At 55.5% G+C, this 26,281-nt stretch overlaps 3 protein-coding genes across 9 annotated transcripts in view; 2 read left to right on the top strand and 1 right to left on the bottom strand.

The window, feature by feature from the left end:
- The window catches only part of LOC309601839 (BAG family molecular chaperone regulator 4-like), a gene marked incomplete at its 5' end in the record, with an annotated part of 4,711 nt that extends 1,749 nt beyond the window's left edge, over positions 1-2,962 (top strand). For both annotated transcript variants that reach the window (XM_082335018.1, XM_082335019.1), the window contains 3 exons: positions 241-501; positions 865-1,092; positions 2,187-2,962. In XM_082335018.1, the coding sequence (XP_082191144.1) occupies positions 241-501; positions 865-1,092; positions 2,187-2,690 (993 nt within the window). In that variant the 3' untranslated portion in view covers positions 2,691-2,962. The remainder of the gene's footprint in view (positions 1-240; positions 502-864; positions 1,093-2,186) is intronic.
- The window catches only part of LOC309601840 (phospholipid phosphatase 5-like), a gene marked incomplete at its 5' end in the record, with an annotated part of 27,386 nt that extends 1,105 nt beyond the window's left edge, over positions 1-26,281 (bottom strand). The window contains 12 exons of one of the 6 annotated variants that reach the window (XR_014230589.1): positions 12,765-12,873; positions 14,109-14,255; positions 19,159-19,244; positions 20,618-20,680; positions 21,145-21,310; positions 21,915-22,225; positions 22,575-22,745; positions 23,144-23,268; positions 24,042-24,105; positions 24,358-24,448; positions 25,839-25,947; positions 26,217-26,281. Coding sequence is in view for 1 of the 6 variants with exons in the window: in XM_082335020.1 (XP_082191146.1) it covers positions 22,056-22,225; positions 22,575-22,745; positions 23,144-23,268; positions 24,042-24,105; positions 24,358-24,448; positions 25,839-25,947; positions 26,217-26,281 (795 nt within the window). The other 5 variants (XR_014230590.1, XR_014230592.1, XR_014230591.1 and 2 more) reach the window with 5 other exon arrangements.
- Positions 8,422-19,257, top strand: LOC309601838 (triacylglycerol hydrolase DDHD2-like). The gene is made up of 17 exons (XM_082335017.1): positions 8,422-8,748; positions 10,024-10,214; positions 11,094-11,183; positions 11,561-11,681; positions 12,716-12,805; positions 14,016-14,151; positions 14,795-15,003; positions 15,150-15,220; positions 15,409-15,528; positions 15,741-15,836; positions 16,307-16,429; positions 16,536-16,691; positions 16,772-16,874; positions 16,958-17,122; positions 18,006-18,168; positions 18,462-18,580; positions 19,136-19,257. The coding sequence occupies exons 1-16, from the start codon at positions 8,562-8,564 to the stop codon at positions 18,550-18,552; spliced, it is 2,112 nt and encodes a 703-aa protein (XP_082191143.1). The 5' UTR covers positions 8,422-8,561; the 3' UTR covers positions 18,553-18,580; positions 19,136-19,257.

Below are 26,281 nucleotides of genomic sequence, written 5' to 3'. Positions count from 1 at the left end.
GTCTCCCCGAGCGTGCTGCGAGGGCAGTGGGACCAAAGCGTGAGGCAGACAGTGGCCAACACCAAGCCACGTTAGAGCAGGAAAACTTAAAACTGGGGCAAATCAGCTTGGGGACAAAGGAACGGCCTAGTAAACGCTGCAGGAAGGGTCAGTCCTCTTTCCCCGGGCTGCTGCTGGGCCGGACCAGAGCCCCCATGTCCACAGCCCATCACCTTTCCTCTGCTCTTCCCTTCTCCCCAGGCAATGGATTCTCCCTACGCAAACGGAGCCTACAGCCCCCCGTACCCTCCGGCTCCCGGCGCTGCCCCGCGTTACGCCGGCCTGCCGCAGACACGGGGGTACTATGGCTCCGGGCCCCCGCGGACCCCCTACCCTGCGGAGTCTGCGGGCATGTACCGGCCCCCGTCGCCCGCTCCCCCCTGGAGCTACGCCCCGCCGGACTGCCCTGCCGAAGGGTCCTCTCTCAGGAGGCAGCACATTCCCGGCTACTCCCCACCGCAGGTAAGAAGCCGGGCACCGGCCACAGCAATTTCCAGCCCCGGTGTCGGTGCAGCTGCCGGGCTTGCAGTTCCCGGGGCACAAGAAGTTGTTTTATGGGGCTGCAGCGGAGGGAAAGCCCACAGTGCCTCCTCCGATGGATCCGTGGGTCGTAATGGCTGTTGTGCCTTGAGCAGCTTGCCCTGCCTGGTTTTCTTCTTATAAAAACTCGTGGTCACCCCATTGTCCTGAGACTCTGAGCTTGTGGGCTAGGAAAGCAGGAATCGGGCAGCAAGCCTGATGCTGCAGCAGTTCCCAGGGCTGTCTGGAGGGAACGGTGCTCAGAGTGACTCCAGGGGTAACGCCTGTACCTCCCTTTTCTTGCAGACCCCGGGAATGCCCATCCCACAGTATCCATACGGAGACAACAACCCAGGGGTCACGCCGCAGCCCAGACCCCCGGAGGAGACGTGGGCTCCCCCCACCGTCTATGGGGTGCAGCCGCGTTACGCGTGGCCCGCTGCTTCGGTGCACGGGAACCTCTTCGGCTCCGATTCGCACCCATCCTGGACCAGCAGTGGAGCTCCTTCCCACCCTCCTGCGTGGGACTCTAAGGTACAGCCGATGCTTCCACAGCGCCTGTGCTGGGTCCCGGCTGCGCTCAGACCTCCTAGATTATAGAGCTTTCCTCAAAGCCTGCCTCTGTCTCCTGGGAATGCCCCTTTCTCTGAGCACAGTTGGTTTAGGTAGAAACAAAGCAGCAGGTATCCAGAGTACTGCCAGCAAAATCTATTTGCATACCAAAATCCACAGCTGTCATTTCAGAAAGGTACTGGAGATACCAGACGTCCCAGGGCAGGTCTTGAAATGGGTCAAACCTTGTCTTGCTTGTCCAGCTCTTTTTTCCCAAGCAGCTAACGCTGTCAGAAATCCTCCCGCAGAGTGTGGGACTAACCTGCGGGTCGGTTTGCAGACTCTGGTATTCCTCTACAGGTGCTTGGTTTGGGCACGGTCATCCTCTACTGAGGAATGTTTTAAGCAAAAAAAAAATCTAAGGAGATGATGCATTTGGTGGGGTCCGTTCATCTCGGCTTCCTCTGGGTTTGCTCAGGAGTCAAATGACTCTTGGCAGCAGCCCTGGCACGTGCAGCAGCAGCCCTGATGGGGGGATGTGTGGATTCGGGGCTGGGGGCTGCTGATATTTGGGAACGGTTCAAAAGTGTGCTACCTGCAGAGAAGGGCCTTCTGCAGAATATCCAAACGGGACCATGTTGAAATCTATTTAGCATCTCCCCTGGTCACGGGTAACGAGCGTTCAGTGGCTCACACTGTTTCTTCTAGACACGTGCCTCTTGCCGGGGATCTGCTCTTTAACAGCCAGGGACGAGCGTGGGTCCCGTCTCCCTCTTTGGGACTTCTCGCAGAAACCAGCCCGCTTGGCAGGACACAGGGTGCCAGCCCGCAGGGACGTGATGTGTTATGACATCACGGTGTGTGACAGTCTGGAAAATGCTGCCCATATCCCTGGTAACATCGTGCATAACCCGGTCTGCCCTGTCCTCCCAGGCATGCCCACCTCAAAGCAGTCACGGTGTCACCTGCTGCCCAGTTCCCTCAGCCCTGCCTGCCTGTGGAGCGCAAGATTAAAAACCTGGCTTTAAGGGAAACGCACTTAAAGATTTTTTTTTTTTCCCCCCTTCTGACTGTAGGATACTGCTTACGACAAACCTGAGCAAAGTACGAACCAACACAACTACTATTCCGATGTCAATCACCAGCACTCTGGGACAATGAATGACCACAGGCCAGCCACTCCGCTCAACGCCAAGCCATCCCCCTCAAACCCCAAGGTGCAGTACAGCGCACAGCCCCAAATGTACGACACTGCATCTCGGAAGCTTTTGCCTGGGAACCGGGAGGCTGGTTTTAAACCTGGTGACCAGCCTTCAACAAATTCTGCAGCCAGCCAGCCAGAGATTCAGAGAATCCTCCACGTTATGGGGGAGGCTGAACAGCTGGAGGAAGAGGTGGATGAATTTGTCGGAAAAAAGACAGATAAATCCTACCGGCTTTTGGAGGAGATGTTGACCAAGCTGCTGTTGGAACTGGATTCCATCGAGACTGGTGGCCAGGACAGTGTTCGGCAGGCCAGGAAAGAGTCCGTCCACAGAATTCAGGCCATACTGGAAAAACTGGAAAGAAAGGGATTGTGAAAGCACATCAGCCACAACACACAGCCTGTTGTTGAGGTTCCAAAGAGTTTTAGTTCTGTTAAATCTCAGCTCTTTCTGCTACGCACTATTGACAATGGAATAGCAATAAGCCCCGAGTTCAAAAAACAAAACAAAACCACCAAAAAAAACCCCAAACAACCCAACCCAGAAGCCCAACAAATAACTTGGCAACAGACAAATTAAGAGAGGTCTGAAACAGCAAACTGAATTGTTTGTTTGTTCCAGGCTTTGGAAAAGCAGCACCACCTGAGGTACTTAGGCTGTAGAGGTCTCCGTGGGGATGCGCATCCTCTTCATCAGCAGGAAGAAAATCACTGTACAAAGTTCCCCAAACCAGAGCCAATCTCGAGGTGCCTCCTGCAGCCACAGCAGTTCTTTAAACAGCTGGAAGACTTGTCAGATGTGGTCACAACGGTCCTGCAACGTGCAGCCACAAACCAAGACTCTGGGCTTGTCAGTCACTGCGTGTATGTTCAGCTTCAGCTTCCTCGCCATAAAAACTTGTGTGTCGTCGTGGGGTTTTGTTTGGTTTTAGTGCACTCAAGTAGCCACACTGAAGTGCTGCAGAAAGGGACCACGCTGGCAGCCCAGGCGATGCAAGCCGATGTCACGTCGTGCTGCTCCTCTTCTGTCGTGACGAGCCAGTCCGTGCCGTCCCCCGCGGACACGGGAACACAGCCTGGAAATCTCAGTTCTGCCACTGAAAAGGACAGGTACAAGCAGAGGAACGATGTCAGAGCAGAGCAACCCGAACCGGCAGGATGCTTGGAAATGCTTTCCAGGTCACTTGGGTAAAAATCCACTTTTTAATTGTAACGTCCTTCCACATACTGCGAGTTTTGTATCCACTGCAACGCCATACTCGTGGCACTGTACAATGAGGAGGGGAAGGGAAGGGCTCAGCCTACTGTTAACCTTCTGGTTACAACATGTGAAGTGAATCATTACTCTGTGTGACGAGATAATAAACCCTGACAACTTTTAAATGTCATTTTGTAATTAAGACGTCTCGAAGTCTCTTTTCTTTAAAAAGAAGTTGTGGGCGAGGTTGTGTAACTTAGACCTGCCTGTAACCAAAACACCAGCCAGGCTGTCTCAGCGGCCGAGGTTAGGGATAAATGCAGCAAGTTACCCCTGAGAATGCCTGTTTGGGGGGTGCCCCAGTGGCCCCCATCGCCTCCCAAGCGGTGCAGATGCTCCAGGAGCCTTCAGCCGTGGCCCCAGGGCCGGTGGCCGTGTTTTGGAAGGGGTCTGGAAGGGGTCTGGGCACGCCTGAGGCTGGGAGCGCCCTGACCGTGCGCTCTGCGGGCTGACGGCCAGCCAATGTCCCGAAGGCACCCGGCAGATCCCACATCATTCCCAGACGGGGCTGCGAGCACGGGACTGACCTTTGCAGCTCGTTGGATGTGTCCGTGATCATGGGGCGGTCAGCCTGCAAAAACGGCCCCGTCCAAGCCAGGAGGGAGCTGAATGTCCTGGGATGGATAAATGCTTGCTTGCTATTTCATTTCATCCTCTTGTCAGGCAGAGAGCAGCCAGGCCAAGCTATCCGTGCTTCGGATACAGCATGAAATCCCACTTCTGAGAATTGGGGGCTATACTGGGAGATAAAGCAGATGACAATAAACAGACTGATGTCCTGTTACTATACTGCGTACAGAAAGCAACGGCCCAGCCCCAGTGAATACCCCCTTTCTTTCTCTGATAAAGGCAGCAGTGTCAGCAGCATCTCCAGGAATTAATCCGTGCTTTGGATTTGTTTCTTTTTTTGTGAAAATACTCGTGGCAGGGACGGTTTCCACACAACCAGCCTTGCTACCAGTGGCTCTTGAAATGAATGAAGAGCAGCACTGTGGTGTCTCTACCCCTTTCATTTTATCTTATGGTTGAAAATCTTGTTAAATGCTGCCTCTAATGTCCTGAAATCTTTCCCAAGAGACTGTTGTGGGCTCACTGACTTAGCTTGATACAGTAATAACTTTATTTAGGTTTTTTTGAAAGGGAATATGGGCAAGAAAAACCATCAACCACTCTGAAGAAATGCTGGGTGCGGGGGCAGAAAGCTGAGTCCTTGTGCTACAGGATTGCTAGCGGACTCAACTCCAGATTCATTGAGTCCTATTCTTCTGATCCTTTAGTATTTCCTGCAAGGCTTGTCTATACAAGGCTAGGAAGGAGGTGAAAAAGTAAAGAAGGAAGGTAAGTACCGAAAGAGAGCTAACTTGTCACTTTCTAGAAAAGTCAAGAAGTGAAAAATGCAGCCGGTGGCGCAGGATGAGCCGCTGGGCTCGCAGTACCCGGGTGGCAGCCCAAACCACGCTCTGCAGCAGGCAGAGGCTGCGGGGCAGCCTGCGCTCTCGGGAGGCGAAGGGAAGCTTGGAAGGACAGCTCTGGTGATGCGGGAGGGGAGAACAGCCTCTGCTGCAGTTCTCCTTGGTGCACAGGGCATCGCTGAGCTCTGAAACCACCCGTACCCGGCTCGAAGGCGCTCCTTTCTGCTGGAGGTTTGATCCCCGTTAACTCGTAGTGGGGAGCGGAGCCAGCCCTGAGGAAAGGTGTGACCCCCCCCACCCGCCGCTGCGCTCTCCAGCCATTTCAGGTTTGGCGCCAAGTCCAGGCCACCGTCTCACCGCGTTTGGGCTCTCTAAGGAATTAGCGAAGAGCTCATTTCTTCCTCTGTTCCCACATTTGTTTTTTCATTTGGTCGGCGTGGCTGTTGAAATGAAGGTTTGGATTCCCTTTGTGCAGGATCTAGGCAAAGTCTGAAACATGTTGTTGCAAGAGATGGTGTGCGTCAGTCGTGCTTCAGCAGAGAAAGTGAAATCGTTCAGCTCGTCAGCCGGTGCACATTGACTTCTACAGCACGGAGGACTGCTACAGCTGTGAAGGACAGCTCGCGGTGCCGGCAGTCCTGCACACCCCTCCGAACAGCAGGGTCTCCCCCTGCTTTGCCTCATCAACCCCTTTATAAAACCACACCAAGACGGGGCAGAACTGCAGCCTGGCTTTAACCCCGCACACACACCCCTGCGAGCTGCTACAGGAGCACAGCGGCCACCGCCCCTGGGGCAGGCCTCCCTCCCCGCTACCGACGGGCTGTCACAGCTCCTTCTGCGGCTGTCACTTGAGCAGGGTGGCCACGGACAAACAGGGCAGCGATGCGTCAGCCCTGCTGCTTTTTTCAGGTTGGCGTTATCAGCAGAAGCGCTGCAGCAAGTCGCTGCTTACAGGTACACGAAAAGAAGCAGCCCGCGGCCGGCTTCAGTTAGTCTGGAATCTGCGGAGCTGGCTGAAACTTTATTTTCTGTATTTGTTTCAGTAGCAAGAATCGCATCAGGAACAAAACTGCATTGTTTATTGCATCCTGTTTGCTCTAGTCCTCGTTTCCCTCCCCTGTCCGTTGCCAGGGAAAAGGGGTAAGCCGGTTCTAGCTGTGCGAGGAGGAGCGTGGAGCAATCCTGATACCTTGTACGCTCAGTAGCACTGCAATGCAGTCAGCGAGGAGAGAAGAGAAAAGCGTACACTCAGCTGCTCTGTCACCAGTGCTCTGTGGACTGGGACAAAGGTTTCCCACTGTGGAGACGTGGTAAGAACGATACCTTTAGCTGTTTGTAAGAAAAACTGAAAGTATGTGCGTGGCATACGAGCCAAAGTCTGGGAGGAAGGAGGGAGGTGGGTTTCTGAACCTATCAAGGTAACGTATTCCTTTACAATATTTCCTCTTCCGGAGTTTAAGTCCCCGCGTGTGGGAAGGACGTGGCAGAGCGTTATGTAAACCTCCAGTTAAAAGCACGTGGAAGAACATTAAAAAGTGGGCTGAAATGGCAGGTTATCAGTTCAGCGGGGCTGGGTATTTGAACAGCTCCGGGAGAAGACGCGGCTGCGTAGGACGTTTCTGAGTCCCTCAGGCAGACGCTGGGTTTTATGTGTTTCCCCCAAAGCTGAGCCTAACAGAGCAGGGATCAGGGCGTACCTTCCGCACCGCAGCCTGCAGAAAACTCCCGCTGATGTAACCGCGTCCGTCCCCGCCGCGTCCCCGCCGCCTTCCGTCTCCTTCAAAGCAGGACCAAAGTGGGTCGCGGCTCGGACGGCGATCTGAAAGGAGAAAAACGCTTCAGCAGAGGCGCGGGCAGGAGCTGCGTCAGGTCCGAGCCGGCGCGGGCCCTGCGCAGGCAAGGCTGCACAGACAAGGTTTGCAGCCATTTGCTCTACAGATGCAAACCCGAGGATTTTAGCGTTTCTGGCCAGTCAATCTTCCCAGCCAGTAACCACCGTGGCGGAGGTGAGCACTGGGATGACAATTCCTGGCAGCTGGTTTATCTTACAGCATCCACCCACATCACAAAACCCCAAATAAGAAAGCGTGTCTCTGTATTTATCACGAGGCTCATCTCTACAGAAACCAAACTCTTATTCCGGGGATGCCTGTCGCTTCTGCAAGCAACACCCACCATCAGAAGAGCGTTTCTCAATCCCCACTAAGGCGAAAGGGGCATGGAAAGATTGCAAAACAAACATTAAATCAGCATCTCGTGGGTTCTGCTCTATCCCCAAGTGTTTGTCCACGCCGCGCGTGGGAGGCGACTGGCACGAAGGCACGTGCTTCCCGGCGATGCTGCGCCGACACCACGCACCCCTGCCCGCCCGCATCCGGCTTCGGGGTGCGATGCCCGGCCTGGAGGCAGGACTTAGGCCGCAGAGTCCTAATTAGCGCTGGCGTCGCCCGCCTGCGATGGCGTTTGGGCGCAGACCCACCCAGGCCGCTGCCAGCTGCGAGGGCTGCGCAACCCTGCCCAGAGCTGCGGCTGCGGGCAGGGGCTGTGTGCACCGGGGGCAGCAGGCAGGGCTGCAGGCAGGGCTTTCAGGCAGGGGTTGCAGGCAGAGCTGCAGGCAGGGGCTGCAGGCAAGTCTGCAGGGCAGGGGCTTTGTGCACCAGGGGCAGCAGGCAGGGCTGTAGGCAGCGGCTGCAGGCAGGGGCTGCAGGCAGTGCTGCGGGCAGGGGTTGCAGGCGAGTCTGCAGGGCAGGGGCTTTGTGCGCCGGGGGCAGCGGGCAAGGCTGTAGGCAGCGGTTGCAGGCAGGGGCTGCAGGCAGGGCTGCAGGCAGCGTTTGCAGGCAGGGGCTTTGTGTACTGGGGACAGCGGGCAGAGCTGCAGACAGGGGTTGCAGGCAAGTCTGCAGGGTAGGGGCTTTGTGCACCGGGGGCAGCGGGCAAGGCTGCAGGCAGCGGTTGCAGGCAGGGGCTGCAGGCAGGGTTTGCAGGCAGGGGCTTTGTGTACCGGGGACAGCGGGCAGGACTGCAGGCAGGGGTTGCAGGCTGGTCTGCGGGCAGGGGCTTTGTGCACCGGGAGCAGCAGGCAGGGTTGCGGGCAGGGGTTGCGGGCAGGGGTTGCAGGCAGGGGCTGCAGGCAGGCCCCGCTCCTTCCCCGCCCGCCCCCGCCCGTGACGGCAGCCCGGCGGGGCGGTGCGGGGCGGTGCGGGGCGGTGCGGGGCGGTGCGGGGCGGTGCGGGGCGGGCCGTGGAGCACCGCCCCGGGCTGGGCGGTCGCCGGGGCCGGCAGCGGGGCCTGCGCTGCCGCCCGGGCCGGGCCGCGCCGCCGGAGGAGCCGCCCCGGGAGCGGGGGCCGCGCCGGCAGCCAGCCAGGCCGTGGGGACGGGGGGGGGGGCGCACACCCACGGACACGCGTGGGTGCGAGGCGGAGGCGCCCGCCGCGTCCGTCCCCCCGCCACCCCCGGGCCCGCCGCGACAGGAGGGGATCTGGGGGGAGCGTTTTCCATTTGAGACGGAACCGGCGTTTCTGAGGCTCTTTAAATCCACCCACTCGCGTCTCCCGTCGCGTGTGGAGGAGCATCATGTCCGCTCCGCAGCAGCAACAGGCGCAGCCCCCCGCGCCCCCCGAGGCTGCGGAGCCGGACGCCGCGAACAGATACGAAGCGGTGGTTCCCCACTGGTTTTACTGCAAGGTCACGGACTCCCGAGAGCGATGGATCCCCTTCAGCACGCAGGACTCGGAGAGGCTGGAGGAGGCTCACGGCTCAGGTAGGGCGAAATGACGCTTGGGCAGGGGCTGCTCCCTCAGGAGCCGCAGGGAAAACTCCATCCGCCTCCACGGCACTGCTTGCCTTCAGCTCCCGTCGCTTCTATTTTTAAATTGCCCTTTGATTTTAAATACCTAGTCCCTGCTTTTAAAATCGCCGTAAGGGACTGGCCCGGTAAGGTCAATGGGAGAGCATCAGGTGTGTGCTCAAGGGAAACGCTGTCCGGGTATCAGAGGGAAATTCCCTGAACACATCCATGGCTTCCACCTGGGATGCAAAATTTTCCCTCGGGAATTTTAAACTGGGACTTTTCTTGGCAACGTGCCTACTCCTAGAGCTGTAAACGCATGAATAACTACGCCGTTTGGATGCATCGAATGGTCTGACCTCATTCGTTTGATATATGCTCTAAATTCTATACAATCATACTGCAAAGCACCCTTCTGGTGCGGATGGGAGAGGGCCCAGCAGGACGGCAGAAATCCCGCTGGGGAGATTTCTCCCGTGCGGACGCGTGGTGCTCTGCCTGCCTGCCTGCTCCCGCAGGCTGCTGCCCAGGCAGCGGGCTCTGCTCTGCGCGGCACCGCTTGCCACGAGGCCCTCATGCCGCCAAATATCGCCCGTCTGCGGAACCCACTGCCGGGGCTGTCCTTAAAGTGGAGCACCGATTGCCCAAGGGCTGCTGCCGTCCTCCCTCTCCCAGGAAGCTTCGGATTAGAGGCCGTGCCGCCGGTCCTCAGTGCCGCAGCCGAGCCGAGCGCAGCCTGGCGCGGGGCGCTCTGCCAGCAGCCTGACCAGCGGGTAGACACAACTCATTTTAAGAATTTTAAGTCTGTATTGGGATCTGCGCGGAGTTCTCCGTTTTAGAGAGGAATGACTTAGAGACCTGGAGACCCGCACCTCCACCAATAAGCAATGCACTTCCCAGGGCCACAAATTCACGTTTTACCATCTAAGTGAGGCAGGAAGAGTCCGTGTAAGCCTGTGCCTGAACTAGAGAGGAAGATAGTTGTAGCTTAATGCCTTCATCTTACCTCCTGCCCCTGGGGGAAGTCTGACTTGGGGCATCTCTCCTAGGATGCTGCCCGCAGACGCTGTTCTCTGTGCTTGGGTACGGAGAATGTCAGTGTCTACTGCTGTTGCTCACACATGCTCGTGTGTGCTGCCCCCAGAAGATGCTCCAGCTTCATCCCTCTGTTCTGGCGTGGTATACAGCTTTCTGGTAGCATGCCTTTCTGGTCCTCTCGCGATTAATTTCAGGCCTTGGTTCCTGCAGGGAGAGACAAAGAAGATCTGGTTGTCCCAACATCGGGGGGTAGGTACGACGTGCATCTGAAGAAGAGGCAGCGTGTGGCAGTGTACTGGGAGGAGGAGGTATCTGAAGTGCGTCGCTGCACCTGGTTTTACAAGGGAGACAAGGACAATAAGTATATTCCCTACTCGGAGACCTTCAGCAAAGAACTGGAGGTAAACGCGCCCTTCCTGGTAGCATCCATCTCGCCGAGAAGCATCTTGGCTTCTCATTGTCAAATACTGGCCCTGATGTCCCAAACTCCTACAGGGCAACTGGCACCACAGTCACGCCTGAGGACATGAACTCCAAAGAGGCTTTGGCACGGCGTTTTCGCAGCTGATTAACATAACTGTAAAGGCTGCCGCCGTCTCCCTCCCAGCCTGCTGTAGCTGGGCGGCCTCCCCTTCCTCCTGCCGTGTCCAGCCGTGTCAGCATCCTCCCGCTACACGTTTAAGCGCCTGGGTGCTCTCAGCACACCATGCGGCTCTGGCCTTGCTTGCAGCCTCGCTCTCACAGCTTTGCTCTGTTTTTTTCCTGACCCTGCCTGCTCTAACTTCAGTTTGATTCTCCTCGTGAGAATCATCCTCGCTACGCTCATAGTTTCACCAATGCCAAGGGAGTCGTGAATGCAAGAAAGAGAAATCATCGTTGCAGGGACCCACTGAACGCTACGTAGAGTTAGAGACTTCAGTGGTCTGTACTGTTAATGGCTGGAGACTTGTTTGGAAAGATATATGTGTAGAGATATATAGATATATGTATAAAAATATACATCTTTACAATAATCTGTATTCTGATGTACCAAAAAATACAATTCTAAGTTGATGGGGAAGTCTGCTGCTGCAATTAAAGTGGGGGCTTCTTGGAAACCCTCTAGCAGGTGATACTCAGGTGACCCTGTTGCTCCTCCAGCTTGACCTGGCTGATTTCCCTGCCTCTTTCGCAAGGCGCGTTGATAACAGATATCGTAAAATGGGTGGGGAACGTCCCAAGTGGTTGAATATTCATGGGAATACCTTCAGCTGACTGACGGAGGGTGTTCTTTTCCTCAGGAAGCTTACATGATTGCTGTGACCCTGGATGAGTGGAAGAAGAAACTGGAGTCCCCTAGCAGGGAAATCATTATCTTGCACAACCCAAAGGTGAGGAGGGCCTGGTGTGTTGACCAGCAAGGACATCCCTTCACTTCTCTTGAGGGCCTGGCTTTATGCTTTAGGCTCTGGCTTTATGCTGTTTCTTTTAACCATGTCTGCTGAGAAATCAGTTCCGTCCAAACGGCATTCCCCTCACCTAGCTGTGCCAGAGTAGAGGGCAACGCCAGCAGAGAGCCTGCTTCACACCTCATCGTTTCTTTTCAACACATCTTTCTCTCTCTTTGCGCAAAGGGCTCGTACAAGCGCAATTAAACATCGCGGTCTGGTACCACCCCGTATCACCTACCAGCTGTTGTAGCAAAATTCTCCTCTGCTTAACCATGGTATGCAGCGCAGCTTAATGACAGGCTCTTCTTGTTTACAAGCTGATGGTGCACTACCATCCAGTTGCCACCTCCGATGACTGGGGCTCAACTCCTACGGAACAAGGTCGACCTCGGACTGTGAAGAGAGGAGTAGAAAACATCGCTGCCGAGATCCCCAATGGTGAGCTCGCTTCTCCCTCCCTTCCACCCATCCGACGCGATAGGGTCTGTTTTCCAACCTGTTTTCTCAAAAAGACTGACAGAAGCTCCCATGATCCTTTAAATCTAAGGGCACATCTAAAAATTTTGTCCCGAAAGGAACTGAATGGTTTTCAGAAACCTTCCTAGCAGCAGAGAGCCTGCAGCGTAAACGAATGCACAGGAGGCAGACGTGTGGGGAGAAGGCCGTGCGCTTCCAGCTCCTGCATTGAGACCAGAGCTGTTGAAAGCACTGCAGTGCCTGAAATTACCCCTGAGGTCTTGGCACGTATGTTTGTAAAGGAGGAGTTTCTTTCTGCGGTAGGGACACGGGGGTTTATCACTTACCTACATGCAGGTGACTTTCTGGCACACGTGCTCTCCCCGTCTCTGAAGCTGTGCCTCAGCTCTGCCCACTCCCAGCTGTCCCAGAGCTCCCAGTCAGGCCTCAGGACTTGTCCCCATGGTTAGGACAGGCAGTTACTCCCATCTAACCCCTTTATTTTCCATGTGTGCGTGCCTTCAGAAAAGTACCTATGCAAACTAAAGCGTGTGGGAAGTAGAGAACAAGACGTAACTCCACCTGGTGCCTACCTGAGAGATGCAGCTACGCCGGGGCCGGGTAGCTCAGCAGAGCAGGCTGGGCACAGGGCAGCTGGACCGAGTCCTCCCCACGGCCGGGTGGGTGTGAACTGCGAGGACCATCCCCTCCCGCTGAAGTGAGGATGGTGACGGAAGGGGGGGACGAGCCGCCTCGCCTTCCTCTACTGTCCTGTCGATCCGGATCCCTCCCAGCCTGGGCAGCTGAATTTAGCAGGACAAACAGTTCAGAAATGTGAGAAATCCCACTACCCTTTAGGCATAAAATCGAGGCACTCACTCAAGGGTTTTTTACCTGGCTGAGGTGAGGATGGGAGGCTCCACTCTCCTGCAGAGCACGTGGTTTCAGCGGGTCAGTTCCTCATTAAGTGATGCCTCCCGCAGGGCCTGTGCTCTGAACTCTTCTTTCCTCCTTAGGAGAGCCGCTGCAAATCGATCACCTGGTTTTCGTGGTGCACGGGATCGGCCCAGCATGCGACATTCGGTTCAGGAGCATCATCCAGTGCGGTAGGTGTGGAGCCCGGCCGGGGTGCTCTTTCCATACGCTGCTTTTAGCGGAGGCAGTAAACCCTCATCTGCACGGACAATGTGAAACACTGTCAGAGCGCATTCAAACCATGCCGACACTCACGTTGGCAAGCCGCATGGTCAAATTTGCTGACTGCAATGGGGAGCGTGAATGCAACGCTCACTAACCCATTGAATCCTACCATCTGGAAAGGTTTGGGCAACCGCTTTTCATCACTGTGTCTTGCTGCTGCTCAAAATAGTGAGTTTCCCAAATTGGATACAGATTTTCCAAGTAACTGTCTAAACCTGCTAAACTAATTAGTAACCTGCTCAGTCAATTGCTACGGGTTAATCTCACTGGGTAAAATCTACCAGGCGACACCCCGTCCAGCAGCCTCTGGAGTGATTTTGGACCAAAACCAGGGGCGCTGCTTCTGGCTCAAGAAATTCCCAAGCTGCAAATGCCTGGAGGTTAGGAGAGCGTGCGAGAAGTGTCGCTGGTCTTACACACTCCCCTAAGCAGCCACTGTTATCAATATTGGAGACGGGGTACTAAACCAAGTAACTCTGGTCTGACCTGTTCATTATTATTTGCCCAGAGTGCTTCAGTTCTGTAGGAGAGGGGATCGCTGAAACTGCCTGGAAGCCTGACATGATTTAGCTTGTAGAAATCAAGGGAGCTGAGATTTTTCACAGACTGTGTTTAGTTCCTATAAAATATACCTTTGCTTTAACGCAGCTTATTCTTCTATATGTTCATCTGATGAAACTATTTTCAAGGCTGCCGACCATTTGAAATGAAGAAAATCAGCCTTTCTCCCTCAGAACTGAGTAATTTCAAGTTCATCTCCTCCCTTGGGACTCCCTTTCTAACACATGCGTCTTCGCAACAGATTTATTTTTTTTCAATTCCTAAAAGTACCTTTCTTATTCTGACCGCTGTGTTAAAGCCCTGCCCATGTGGAAAGGAAGCTTGTTACAGATGGGACAGTGAAATCCAGTACACACGCACACATAAGGACGTGGAGCCTTCCCCTGATCTTGTAGTTAAAGATTCAAGGTCTTAGGGTAGCAGCAGCAGATTAAAGACCCTGGTGGGATTTCCCCTGGTAATGATCTTTTCTTTTATCTTATTAAGTGTTGTTGATGCAGCAGGCTTGCCCTGTAGCCTGGTGGATCTCGGTAAGAGTTCATGCTCTTTTTCCAGTGAATGACTTCAGGAACGTTTCCCTAAGCATGCTGCAAGCGCACTTCAAGAAAGCCCAGGAGCAGCAGCAGATCGGCCGGGTGGAGTTTCTACCTGTGAACTGGCACAGCTCCCTCCACTCCACCGGGGTGGACGTGTAAGTGTCCCTGACAGCCGTCTCCTCTGGTGCCAGTGTCCGTGGGAACGGCAAAGCACACAGCCGGCCTCCTCCCACGTAAACTCTGCTTTTTCTGGTGGTTACTGCAAGCAAAGGGAAAGCTGTGAGTGTTTAGGGCTGTGAGCATGCAGGGGTAAGCAGGACAGACGGGGTCCCCTAGAGCACCTCCGTGCCAGACCCCGTCCCCACCGTCTTTCCGCAGCCCGCTTTTGCAGAGCACAGCAGGTGCCTGCTCCGATCAGCATCCAGCCGGAGAGGAAAGGCTTCTGCCTTTCCCTGGCTAATATCGGGAGGGACCGTGGACATCCACGCCTTGCCAAATGCCTCTGGAAACTGAGTACCCAGTTTCTGCACTCAAGCACTGCTCCCCCCTAGGAAGGGGAGAGAGCAGGTTAGGCTCCTGCGGAAGGAAGGCCAGGCTCCTTACTCCTGCCTGGAGTGCTGGAGCACAGGCTGTGCTCTGCCTTCGGTCTTGGCATGAGCTGAGGGCCTGGATTACAACATTACGTCCTTTGAGACGGTGGCAATCCTTCTCTGAACTTACATTGTGCTTTAGAAACGCGGTGGGGTTCACTGGCACCCCTAACTGCAATTCCCTCTCTCCTCTCTTCCCCCTCCATAGTGACCTGGAGCGAATCACTTTGCCGAGCATCAATCGCCTGCGTCACTTCATCAACGACACCATCCTGGATGTTTTCTTTTATAACAGCTCCACCTATTGCCAGACCATCGTGGACACGGTGGCATCCGAAATGAACCGCCTGTACCAGCTCTTCCTGCAGAGGAACCCGCTCTTCAAAGGGGGGGTCTCCATTGCGGGGCACAGCTTGGGTAAGGGGTTTCACCCGCGGGTCCCGCGAGTCTCACCGTACCGCGGGAGCAGGGAGGGTACTGGTCTTTTGTCCCAAAAAGGAGATGGCTCGGGGCTTCTCCCCGATGAGATGCTGATGCTCTGTCTGCCTGCACCTGGTTTCTAGGGTCACTCATTTTGTTTGATCTCCTGACGAACCAGAAGGCCGCTCCCGAGGAGGACGAGCACAGCAAAGAGGTACGCGCTCTCCGGCGGCGCGTGGACCCGTGGGGTGCTCCCGCAGCGTTTGCACGGGTAGCTGCGCCGCTGCGGCGTCACACCGACCTCCTGCTTCTGCGGCTGCCTGGGGAAGGGGGAGAGACTCCAAAATGCACAGGACAAAATAAGTGAGCAAAAAGCGTGATCCCCGATGGCTCTATTCACAGGGGTCCAGGACAACCTCAAGCAACAAGGGTATTGAGGAGGTAAAAGAAATCCTGAAGAAGCTGGAGTTGTCCGAATATTGTGATGTTTTTGAGAAGGAGAAAATGGACAGGCAAGCACTGGTAAGGAGCTCTCCTGTTTTGCTGTCTCTTGTGTTTCTTCTTTGCTTTTCTTCCCAGTCCTCCCACCCTATGCACATCTTCCTGGTACTGAGTCACTCGCACAAGAAACGTCTCTGAGGAGTGCAGCAGGAACAGAATTACAGAGAACAGAAATACCTCACCGCACACACCTCTCTGCTCCTGCACTAATATCTGGGTTGCTTATTTTCCAGTTCTTGTGCACAGAGAAAAACCTTAAAGAAATGGGAATTCCCTTAGGACCAAGAATGAAGATACTTCATTACATCAGCTCCAAGACGGAGATGCAGGTTTGTCTTCTGCGTGGCTTGTGTTCATCCAGGTCGCATCCCATCGCGCTCAGGCAAGGACCAGCCTTATGATCAGTCCCCGAGCACCCCGACCTCCTCGTTCCTGGCCATCCTTGCTCAGGAGGCTCTCACGGGCTTGTGTTTGGCTGGGGCAACAGAGCTGCTTGCTGCTCCTGCGTGTTACGCTGGCATTACCCTACTGCAGGATCACTTTATCCCATGGCCTGTAAGGGTGATCACAGAGCGGGAGGACTCGTTAATGGTGGTAGAGACTGAAGTTGGTGCTGCTGGCTAGAGAGGTGGCTGGCTGGCGTAGGATGATGCTGCCAAGGCTGCCCCGGTCCTGGAGGATAAGGGATGCTGGGCAGTTCGCTGCCTCGCGTACTTGCTCACGGGTGGGTAGGACGGGCCGTGGCGTGGGCTCGCTGCAGGAGCCGCGCTAGCGGGGTTTCCCATTTGTGTTGCTGCAGGACCAGAGAGCAGCAGCTCCCGGGCACAGCGGGGAGCGGGGAGCCAAGCCCGAGTCCCCATCAGACCCGGACAGCACAGACGATGACAAGAATTGCCAATACCGAGACGTTGGCTTAGGACAGGTAGCTACCGAGCTTGACACCATGCTCTAACTGCAACAACAAGGTGCTCTTAACACCAGCATGGAGTTTGTCTCATGAAACAAATCTGAATTTCCCTCTCTCCTAGGTCTCAGCAAACTATCCTCAGCTAAACTACAAGCCCACCATCTTCTTTGCTTTTGGGTCTCCCATCGGGATGTTTCTCACGGTGCGAGGAGTGAAGCGGATCAACCCAAACTACAGCCTGCCCACCTGCAAAGGCTTCTTCAACATCTTCCACCCTGTAGGTATAAGAGCCAGAGCCTTCCTGCGTGAGACACGCAGAGCGTGAGCCCTGGCTCACTGTCCCCCTCCTCCGTACAGTTTGACCCGGTGGCGTACCGGATTGAGCCCATGATCGTCCCAGATCTGGAGTTTGAGCCCATGCTGCTGCCCCACCACAAGGGCAGGAAGAGAATGCACCTCGGTAAGGGAAAGGGCAGCCCCTCTCCCCCTGCCCCGGGCAGCTGCTGCAGCCCCAGCCCGACGCCGACCCCTCCTGCCTTTCAGAGCTGAAAGAAGGGCTGACTCGCATGAGCGTGGACCTGAAGAACAACTTGCTGGGGTCCCTGCGGGTAGCCTGGCAGTCCTTCACTCGAGCCCAGCTGCCAGCCGTCGAGGCAGCGAGTACCGACGCCGAAGCGGAGGCCGAGGCCGGCACGGAGAAGCAGCCAGGTGGGTGGTGCGTGCGGGGCGGTGGGGAGCCGGGGATGCGGCACTGCGAGCTGCCCACGGAGCAGCGTGCGCGGGCTCCCTGCAGCCATGCCAGCGAGGTGCCCATCCCGGCGTCCAACCCAGGCGCTGCTGCCCTCTTCTCTGCTCAGCAAAGGGATTGCCTTTGAGCTGCGGATGCACTTGGCTCTCCAAATGCCGTGGCCTTCCCCCGTTACTGCCTGATGAAGGGGGAGAAGAGGCAACCTGCCTGGTCAGTAACGGCCTCCTGGGGGTCTCAGCACACCACGTCGCTTTGCATGCCTGCCAAGCCTGTCACCCTTCTCTAGCTGCCTCTTGCAATAGTTTTCCTGGAGAAGTCTGGAGAAGAGGAGACTGAGGGGAGACCTCATGGCAGTCCGCAGCTTCCTCACAAGGGGAAGAGGAGGGGCAGGCGCTGATCTCTTCTCCCTGGCGACCAATGATACCCAAGGGAAGGGCAGGAAGATCTGCCAGGGGAGGTTTAGGTTGGATATTAGGAAAAGGTTCTTCACCCAGAAGGTGGTGGAGCACTGGAACAGGCTCCCCACGGAGGCAGTCATGACGCCAAGCCTGACAATATTCAAGAAGCATTTGGACAACGCCCTCAGACACATGGGGTGAATTTGGGGGTTGCCTTATGGGGGGTCAGGAGTTGGACTCGATGATCCTTGTGGGCCCCTTCCAATTCAGGGCATTCTATGATTTCCAGGAGAGAGCCCTGGGGGAGGAAGGACCGAGCACTTAAGCTGCCTCTCCTCTGCAAGAGCCCACAGCGGGGCGAAGGGAGGGCACGGTGATGCTGTTGTACTTTCATGGCTGCTCGTGCCCCTTGGCTGAACCACATTGCTCTTCTTCATTCCTTCAGAGACAAAGCCAGACGAGAGCCCCACAGCAGTGAAGGAAGAGGCCTCCCTCATAAACGTGGGGAGGCTGAACGGAGGGAATCGCATAGACTACGTGCTGCAGGAGAAGCCAATAGAGAGCTTTAACGAGTATTTATTTGCACTACAAGGGCATCTCTGCTATTGGTAAGCTTCTGCATAACCATAAAAGCTTCAGATTCACGTCTGATGTAAGCAGAACGCCATCATTTTTAAAACCAACGTAATAAGAAAAGCCTTAACTGAATAAACAAGATATGCTCCTGCCTATAATGCAGGCACAGCGGGTGGGTGCGGAGGAGGGAGACCGGTGTAGTTCTCCTTGCCTAGTACTGCCTGCACTTGCTGAGCACTGCATCTATCCCATAACCATCACGGATGTCCTGGCAGAGCGGAGGGAAGTGTCCCCCTCTAATTCCCATGTCCTCCTCCTCCTCCAGGGAGTCGGAAGACACCGTTCTGCTGGTTCTGAAGGAGATCTACCAGACACAAGGCATTACACTGGATCAACCTTTGCCAGGGAGCCAGTGAGCAACCTGTGCTGTTCTGGCCGCTTGATGTAAGTCCTCTTGCCTACACCTTCCTTCCGAATTTCCTAGGACACCTCAGGGGACGTCTGGTCTCTTTGAGGGCATAATGTTCCTTATTTACAGCGCTGGGTCCAAGGCAGGAGTTTGCGTCGGGTTCTTTCTTTGGCCTGTCAGCATGTTTGGCTTCTTTCCTCTTATCCTGCACATAAGCACTACCAGACACGAGGAGAGCTAATAAACTGCTGCTGCTGACGATAAGGGCAGCAGCAACTCTGCACGGTTATGATCAGTTCAGTCCACCAAGGGAACGACCAGATGCGTGGCCCGTAGTCCAAGCCTCCTGGGCTAAACGTTTCTTATAGACAGGTAGCGAACCAGAGCGTGGACCCTGCGGTTCTTGCAGGGGTGCTTTCACCCTTTGCTGCTAATTTCTGGCCGAGGGTAGACTGGGGGTAAGGCGCATCCTTATGTTTTCTTGCCCTCAAAGCCTAACGCTGGTAATCGCTGGGTATGGGAGGCAGGGCTGGGTGGGTTTCAGTCTGCCTGAGTGCAGCTACTCCTATGTTCTCCTTTTGCTTTCTTAGATCCAATTCAACTGAGTACTCACCAGGAAAGTCCAGATTTCTTCTCTGCCTTCCTCTCTCCTCTGCTGCTGTGTCTCCCGCATGCCGCTTCCCAAGTACTGGCTGCTACCTGGAGATAAGGATGATTTTCCTCCATTTTGGGTAGGGGCGGGGGGAAAAAATATCAAGGGGAAACACTTCTGCTCAAACACACCCACCACTCGCACCATGACTCCCTGTAGCAACGTGTACTTTCAACCCTCCACCTTGTAAGTTATCACACTAGCTCCTCTAGCACCGAAGCAGACTAGCTGTCTGGGCTAGAACTGACACGGAGGGCCTGACTCCGCTCCTGGCATAGCGAGGAAACTCGCAGCTTGTGACCTTGAGGAATAAAAGCCTTAAACACGCAGCATGGAGAGAGCTATAGCAGCCTTGTCGGGCGAAGGAGATTGCTGACTTCTCCCTGCCGTAACACAGAGCACCAGGCGCAAGGACTGCGGTCTTTGGGAGGTGAAGCCCAGGGCACAGGCGTCTGCTGTTAAGCGAGCAGGAATGCGTCTACCAGCCATTCTCATCTCCTTGAATTGCTGCTGCGTGGTTTGTGCACCCATGGGTCGTGCCAGGCAGGACTGCCCCCATAAAACAGCTCGTGAGAGCGGCACGTTCGTGCGCACCTGACCCAGGCACTCCTGCCTGCTGTAGCGACTTCTCAGCATCCTCACCCAGCACGCGGCGGCCAACAAACCACGGGCCTCCCCGAGGCCCTGCCTGCATCTTGCGTAGGACCAAGCTGGCGGCCAGGTGTAACGATACGGGAGGAAAGCTTCACCTCCAGGTCAAACTACAGCTGTACTGGGGGAAAGCAGCTGCTCCTCAGCAGTGTCCAGGCCATTCGGAGGCCTGGAGGGACTCTGCGCTTTGCAGGGGCGTGGAGCAACGCTACCGTCCTGCTGCAGTGTGGCTTTCAGGGTGGCTACAGGGATCTCAGGCCAGCCAGGCTCCAGTCATTGTTTTTGGCTTTAAATAAACAAAATGCAGCCAGCGAAGTCAGAGCCCAGATCCGTAGAGAGACTGCGTCCCAGTGACCCCACTGAAGAAACGACACCGGCTCTGCAGGCGGCTCAGCCTGCAGGCGCCTGCGGCGCGCTAGCTCTGCGCCCAGGGGGACGGGGCCGAGGGTTCCCCCCTCGCACCCGAGGGCTCCCCCTTCGCACCCAACCCACCCCGGCTGACTCCCTGGCTGGGCTGAGGCCGCGGCCTCGGGGCAAGGCAGAGGCAGAGGCTTCAATCATGTGTGAGGTCGTTGCTGTGACAGCCTTTGGAAAGAGCCAGACCACTTTCCCTCCCGCTGACTTTTGCCCTGCATGGGGTAAGGAGCCTTTTTTCCACAGCCTGTTTGTTTGTCCTCTGTTGTGCTACATTATTTGCACTATTTGAAAGGTTTTGTTTGCAGCCTACAACCCTCCTCCCATCCCAAAGGAACTGAAGCTGTTCTTTTACCTGACTGCAGAAACAGACACGCTGCTCGGTCGGCGCCTGAACTACTGATTGCTAAAGCATCTCCTACAAGAGTAGGAAAAGGAACAGTCTTAACACGGGACACTCTCATGATCAGCTTTTTAAGTTATGCACTTTGTTAAAAAAAAAAAAAAATGAAGTTAAATACATTTTAAATGTTATTTAATGTCTTTTCCAGTAAATGCCAAAATAAATACGTAGATGACTGTGGTGTGTGCGTGTTTGGGGGGAGAGGGAGGGAAGGGGTTTGAAGAATTCACATGTGCACAACTGTAGGGGAAAGTAAAGCGATTTCTGTAACTTCTGTTGAAGTTGCAGGGTCGCAGAGGGCTTATGTGGCCCAAACCGAAGATGACGGGGTGGCGTTTTCATTACTGTCATGTCCTGAGCCTGGCAGAGGCACACGTGCCTCGCTCTGCTACAGCCTCGCCTTTGCTGTTTGCACGTACACACACCTGATGAAGAATACACACACCTACGGAGCAGACTAGTGACAAATAACTACTTACAACAGTCCTGCCATACAGCTGCGCCTTGGATTTCTCAGCAGCACTCTACCCCTCCATTGTCTGAGAAAGCAAACCGCGGTGTAGAGAAACAAGCACCTCTGAGGGGATGCTTTCAGACACCATTTCGTTTTCTGCTGAGTGTCATCTCTTTACAACCGTATTAAAGCTGCAAGGAAAGAGATACAAAATAAACACCCACCTAGAAACCCCTGCAAGCACGCCAAAGGAAATGGTTTATACAGCAATAAACCCAGTCCTTGAAGTAAAGTTTTTAGTACCACAGCTCATTAAAAAAATTAAACTCCTTTATTTGGTAAATCAGAAGAAAATCAGGGCTAGCACAATAACACAAACAATAACCATGCTAGTTTCATCTTCCCTCTCCCCCACTTAATCCATGGTTAAAGACTGCAACCTTGCATTCATTACTCCAGATTAGCTCAGTTGCAATTGAAAAGACGGACTTAAACCCGGCGCCAGGAGCAGGTCCTCCATTTCGACGTACGCTTCCCACGGGAAGGGATGGGACAGCTCGGCTGGATCGAAGGGAGACGACTGATGGTGCTTTCTGGACTGGGCACAAGAACGCCCACCGGACGGGGCACACCAGACTGTCACGTTTTTCCAGTTCGCGCTTCAGCACCTTTCGTACTCAGGCTGTCCTCCCGCAGGCTTGCGCGCCTCGCTGGCTTCGCAGCGGGCCCGAATGGAGGAACGCCTACAAAATTCGGTTAACGAAGCAACACAGGCCCCTGTGCAGGACAACTTACCAGCACTGCAGGGAACGCCTGCTGGGGTTTCAGGTTCATCCTCATTTGAGCCACTTCTTGCAGACCAACCTCCCCAAAGCCTTCCCCTGCCCTAGCACTCCAGGAGCAGCAGGAAAGGTGCCGGCAGGGCAGAGCCCATCGCTATATATCCAGGTGAAAGCTGGAAGCTGCGGGCTTTCCTTGGGGCGCTGGCAGTTGTCTGGATTTGTGCAGAAATGGTTTGTGGCACATAGAGTCCATCAGAGGAGGGTAATACTGCCTGTAGCAGAGGTACGCAAGCACGAAGCCGATTGCTGAGCCAACCAACACATCTGTGGGCAAGACCAGAGGAGAGTTAACTTCCCTTTACCCTCACAATCCTCATCAGTGAATTCTCCAGCAGGCAGCTTTTCAGCCTGCTCAGAGCTGAGCTGGATTGGCAACTTGACCCTTGGCTATAAAACTAAGCTTTCCACGTATTTCAAAAACAAAGAGAAAGGCATCATCCCCTTGCAGGCAGCAAAAAAATTACCAGCGGAGGAGTAATCAGAAAACCCAGGTTGCCATCACGGGCTCTGAACTCCTCTGCAGAAACACGGACCCTCCCCGTGCTCAGAGTGCCCCCGCTCAGGGCACCCAGTTGTGCCCCCCGTCCAGGTCCACAGGCAGAGGCTGACCCACCTTGCCAGTGGTGCTTGTAGTCGCAGGTGCGGGACACGGCGATGAGGGTGGCGAGGAACAGCGGGAGGAGGAAGGCACAGAGCCGCAGAGCCCTGCCTCCCCGGCCGGGAGCAAAGCAGTGCAGCTTCCCGGCTACGTAGAAGGCAGAGAAGGCAAGACCAGCGAAGGCGACTGAAAGAGAAGCGCGTTGCTTCAGAAACGGCTCCAGGCTCCGCTGTGGGGCCTCAGCCAGACCGTCACCCTCTCCCCTGCTGCAGTGGAGGGGCTGAAGGAGGACGTCTGTCCTGCCCACATGACCCAAGGGAAGCACCAGATTGTGAGCGAGAGAGGAGCTGTAGAAGCTGGTACTTGGCAAGCATCCCTCCTCCCAGGAGTTACAGACAGCTTCAGATTACATTTGTCACCCCATTGCTTTGCAGAGGTAAAGCTGAGGCCCCCAAACAGGCCAATGAATGTAGTCAAAGCCGTGGGGTGCATGAAAGCAAACCAAAGCTGCCCTCCCCACGGGCTTCTGCTCACCGCGGTTCACTGTCTGGGGCTGCAGCAGGTAGGGGACATGGAAAACTTACACGAAGCATGTCCGCTGGGGAAGCTTTTGCGCCCCTCAGTCACTATGCCAGGGTCGCCTGTGCACATCAGCTCCGCGTTCGCTCGTCCGTCTGGGAAGCATCGATAGAAGAAGTCTGGCCGTGGCCTAGGGCAGAGAACAAAGCATGTAGCCCTCGGGTGTGCAGCGCTCCCAGCACGGTGCTCAGGAGACATCTGAGCACACAGCCCTCCCGTGGAGCACCCGCGTCCGAATGCAGCTGCCAGCCACATCGCACAGCTCCCTCCATCGTGCAAAGGGAAGGTGGCATGATCCAGGCTGCAAGAAATGCAAAACTGAGCGTCGCACCCCGCTCCACTCCTGCCTGGGCAGGCAGGGCTCAGCAGACGAGAGCCAGGCTGCAGCAGCACACCCTCACCAGCCCGCTGCTACTCGGGCAGGACCCGGTTTAGCCCCTGAGGATTAGCACTGCGACGATCCTCCCCATCCAGCCCAGCGGAGCAAACACCTTACAAAAGCCAAATTCCCACGTGGCCTCACGCGCCCCGGTCGCGCAGCCTGTGGGCACACCGGAGCAAACCTCTCAGGCTGCGGCTCGGCGCAGGTAACTTTTTGCCACCCTGACCACATGGCCCGGGGAGATGAAACCATCCCATCCGCTCCCTGTACGCGTGCCAAAGTGCTCCTCCCTGGCACAGGCCTGAACAAGTCCATCTAAATGATGCCTGGAGACAGCAGGTCCCCACCAGTGTTTGTTCTAATATTCAATTGTCTTTACAGCTAGAAAAACCCCATTCTTTCCAGGCTGAGTATGTCCAACTTCAGCTTCTGGCCCTTGCTCCTGCTATTGTAGCTCTACCGCTGCGCAGACGTGCCTCCCCTCCCCGCACGGCGCAGCTAGGAATGAGCCAGTTTCTCACCTCCCCACAACGAGCTTCAGAGCATTTGTAAAAACTCCATTCAGGGCGAGAGCAAGGCTGGCAGCTAGGAGAGAGCAGAGAGGTCACGTCAGCATCGTCCCCACCTGAATGCGCAGCTTTGATGCACATTCAGGCACGGGCAGCGCTCAAACTTCAGCTAGAGCCACACAGCTCGGTTTTGGTAGCCCTGGCACAACACTTGTGCCCCAGCAAGAGCAAAGGGCTCATCTGTGAGACCCCCGGCTCACAGCCACAGCAGCAGGGCAGACCCCCACCCCTCGGGGGCTGCAGCTCCCCGGGATAAGGAGGAGCTCACCAAGGCAGGCTTCCCGCGTGTCGTCTTGGTCGGCATTCATGAACACCCTTGCCAGGACAATGAGCGATAAGGGAGACAGAAATGCGATGAACTGCCACAAAATGAGAAGATTGTTAGGGGTCTGTTAGCGAAGCAGATTTAAGCACTCTCACCAGAACACAACAGCAATTGCTCACAGAGACGATACACTTTCCTTCCCCAAAGCCAAGCAGCAACCTGTCCTCTCCAAACACTGCACTTCTCTCAGAAAGCAAAACCAACCCCAGCTGCATGTGCAGCAAACCTTGACTAACCCTGTGCTCCCCAGAGCACGGCCGCTCCTCCTGTTTGTCATCCAACGGCAGCGCCTCACGTACAAAAGCAAGCCCATGGGCTACTGGATGTTGCCTGTACCGAAGCATGAGAAAAAAACCAAACCCAGGCAGCATAAATAATGCAGTGCACTAAAAAGCCCCTCTCTGCATCCCACTGCTTCCCGTGCTTTACCCACTGAGCGCACACGCTCAGCAGAGCAGCGGAGCCGTCCCAGCACATCCCCAGGCTCTCAAACAGCACCTCTGGCACGAGCGTGCCGCTTTGGCTGGCTTGGCGTCGCTCCTGCCTGCCGGCATCCCTTCACTCTATCGGCCACAGCACCTCACCTCTCCCCATCCCCGCGAGCACCAGGATTAGCTCTTTGTCAGCAGCAGCCGTGCTGCTCGTCAGCAAAAAATACAGGAGCCGCTGATTCAGAGAAAACCAGTTGTCATTCACAACATCTCAGCGGCGGGATTTCAGCCGGGGGACGTCCACGGCGGGTCCGACAGGCTCCCGAGAAGTCTGCCACCACCTGAAGCCTGGTCATGCCTCACACTGCCGAATCCAAACGCTCCACCAAGGTTTTGTCCTTTAATGTTTAGTGCCCACGTCTTACAGAAAATTAAAAGTGCTGTTTGCTAAGAAAGCTGATGCTTGCCCATCCCAGGAGCCACAGCATCTCACCGAAACAGCCCTGCTTCAGAGGAAGAGACAACCCCTTCAACAGAATATTGCCTACCTGAAATGCAACAGCTTTCTATCAAACCCTTTCAACAGGGTCTAGAGACCTGGGGAAAACATCTTCACAATAAAACTATACTAAAACTTTGCTGAGAATAGCTGCTTTCAAGCAAAACGTTCCCTGATAGCGAGAGAGACGCTGTCCTCCGTGGTCGTAGTGACCTGGGTGTGAAATCGATCGTGACCAACGGTGACAAGTCCCCGCCAGTTTTTATCAATTTAGTTAAAATCCCAAAGACAACCCTGGACGGTAAAGCCTAAAAAGATGGCAAAAATGACTGTAAATGGCGTCAGGTTTGCAATAACAGATTGCACTTTCAGTAACACGCGTTAAGAACTACAGGTAGTGGCAATCCAAGTCTTTCAGCTGGTGGCTTTGCTTTAAAAGGAGAGTTTGTAATGAGAGAAAAAACTGAGTAAACGCAGGAAACGGCTGAACTTACAAACATGGGTACCGTGGGTACACGATCCACCTCCACGTACGGGTTTTTATAGAGCCACATCTCTTCAGGCTGTACCACACGCTGAAACGGAGGCAAAAACTCCATGATCCTGGAGAGGGGAAAGGAAAAAACCAAACCAACCAACAAACGCCCGATTGCGGGCAGGCTGCGGGCACAGCCCCCGGGAGCCCGGGCGGGCCGGGCTCTGCCTCCCCCCGCCGCCCGGGACGCGGGGAGGAGGCCGGGGCGAGGGAGGGCTGAGGCGCCCCGAGCGGGGGCGAGCCGCCCCCGGGGCCGGGCGAGCTGCGGGAAGGCCTCGTTGGCCCCCCCGCGGGCTGGGGGCCGGGCCCAGGACCCCCCCTTCCCGCCCGCACTCACAGGAAGGCGGCCAGCAGCAGGGCCCGCACCGCCGCCTCCGCCGCCGCCTCGCCCGCCCGCCTCAT

Source organism: Platalea leucorodia (assembly GCF_965183815.1).
Source record: "Platalea leucorodia genome assembly, chromosome: W".
Taxonomy (NCBI): domain Eukaryota; kingdom Metazoa; phylum Chordata; class Aves; order Pelecaniformes; family Threskiornithidae; genus Platalea; species Platalea leucorodia.
This window is presented reverse-complemented; position numbering and strand designations above follow the sequence as displayed.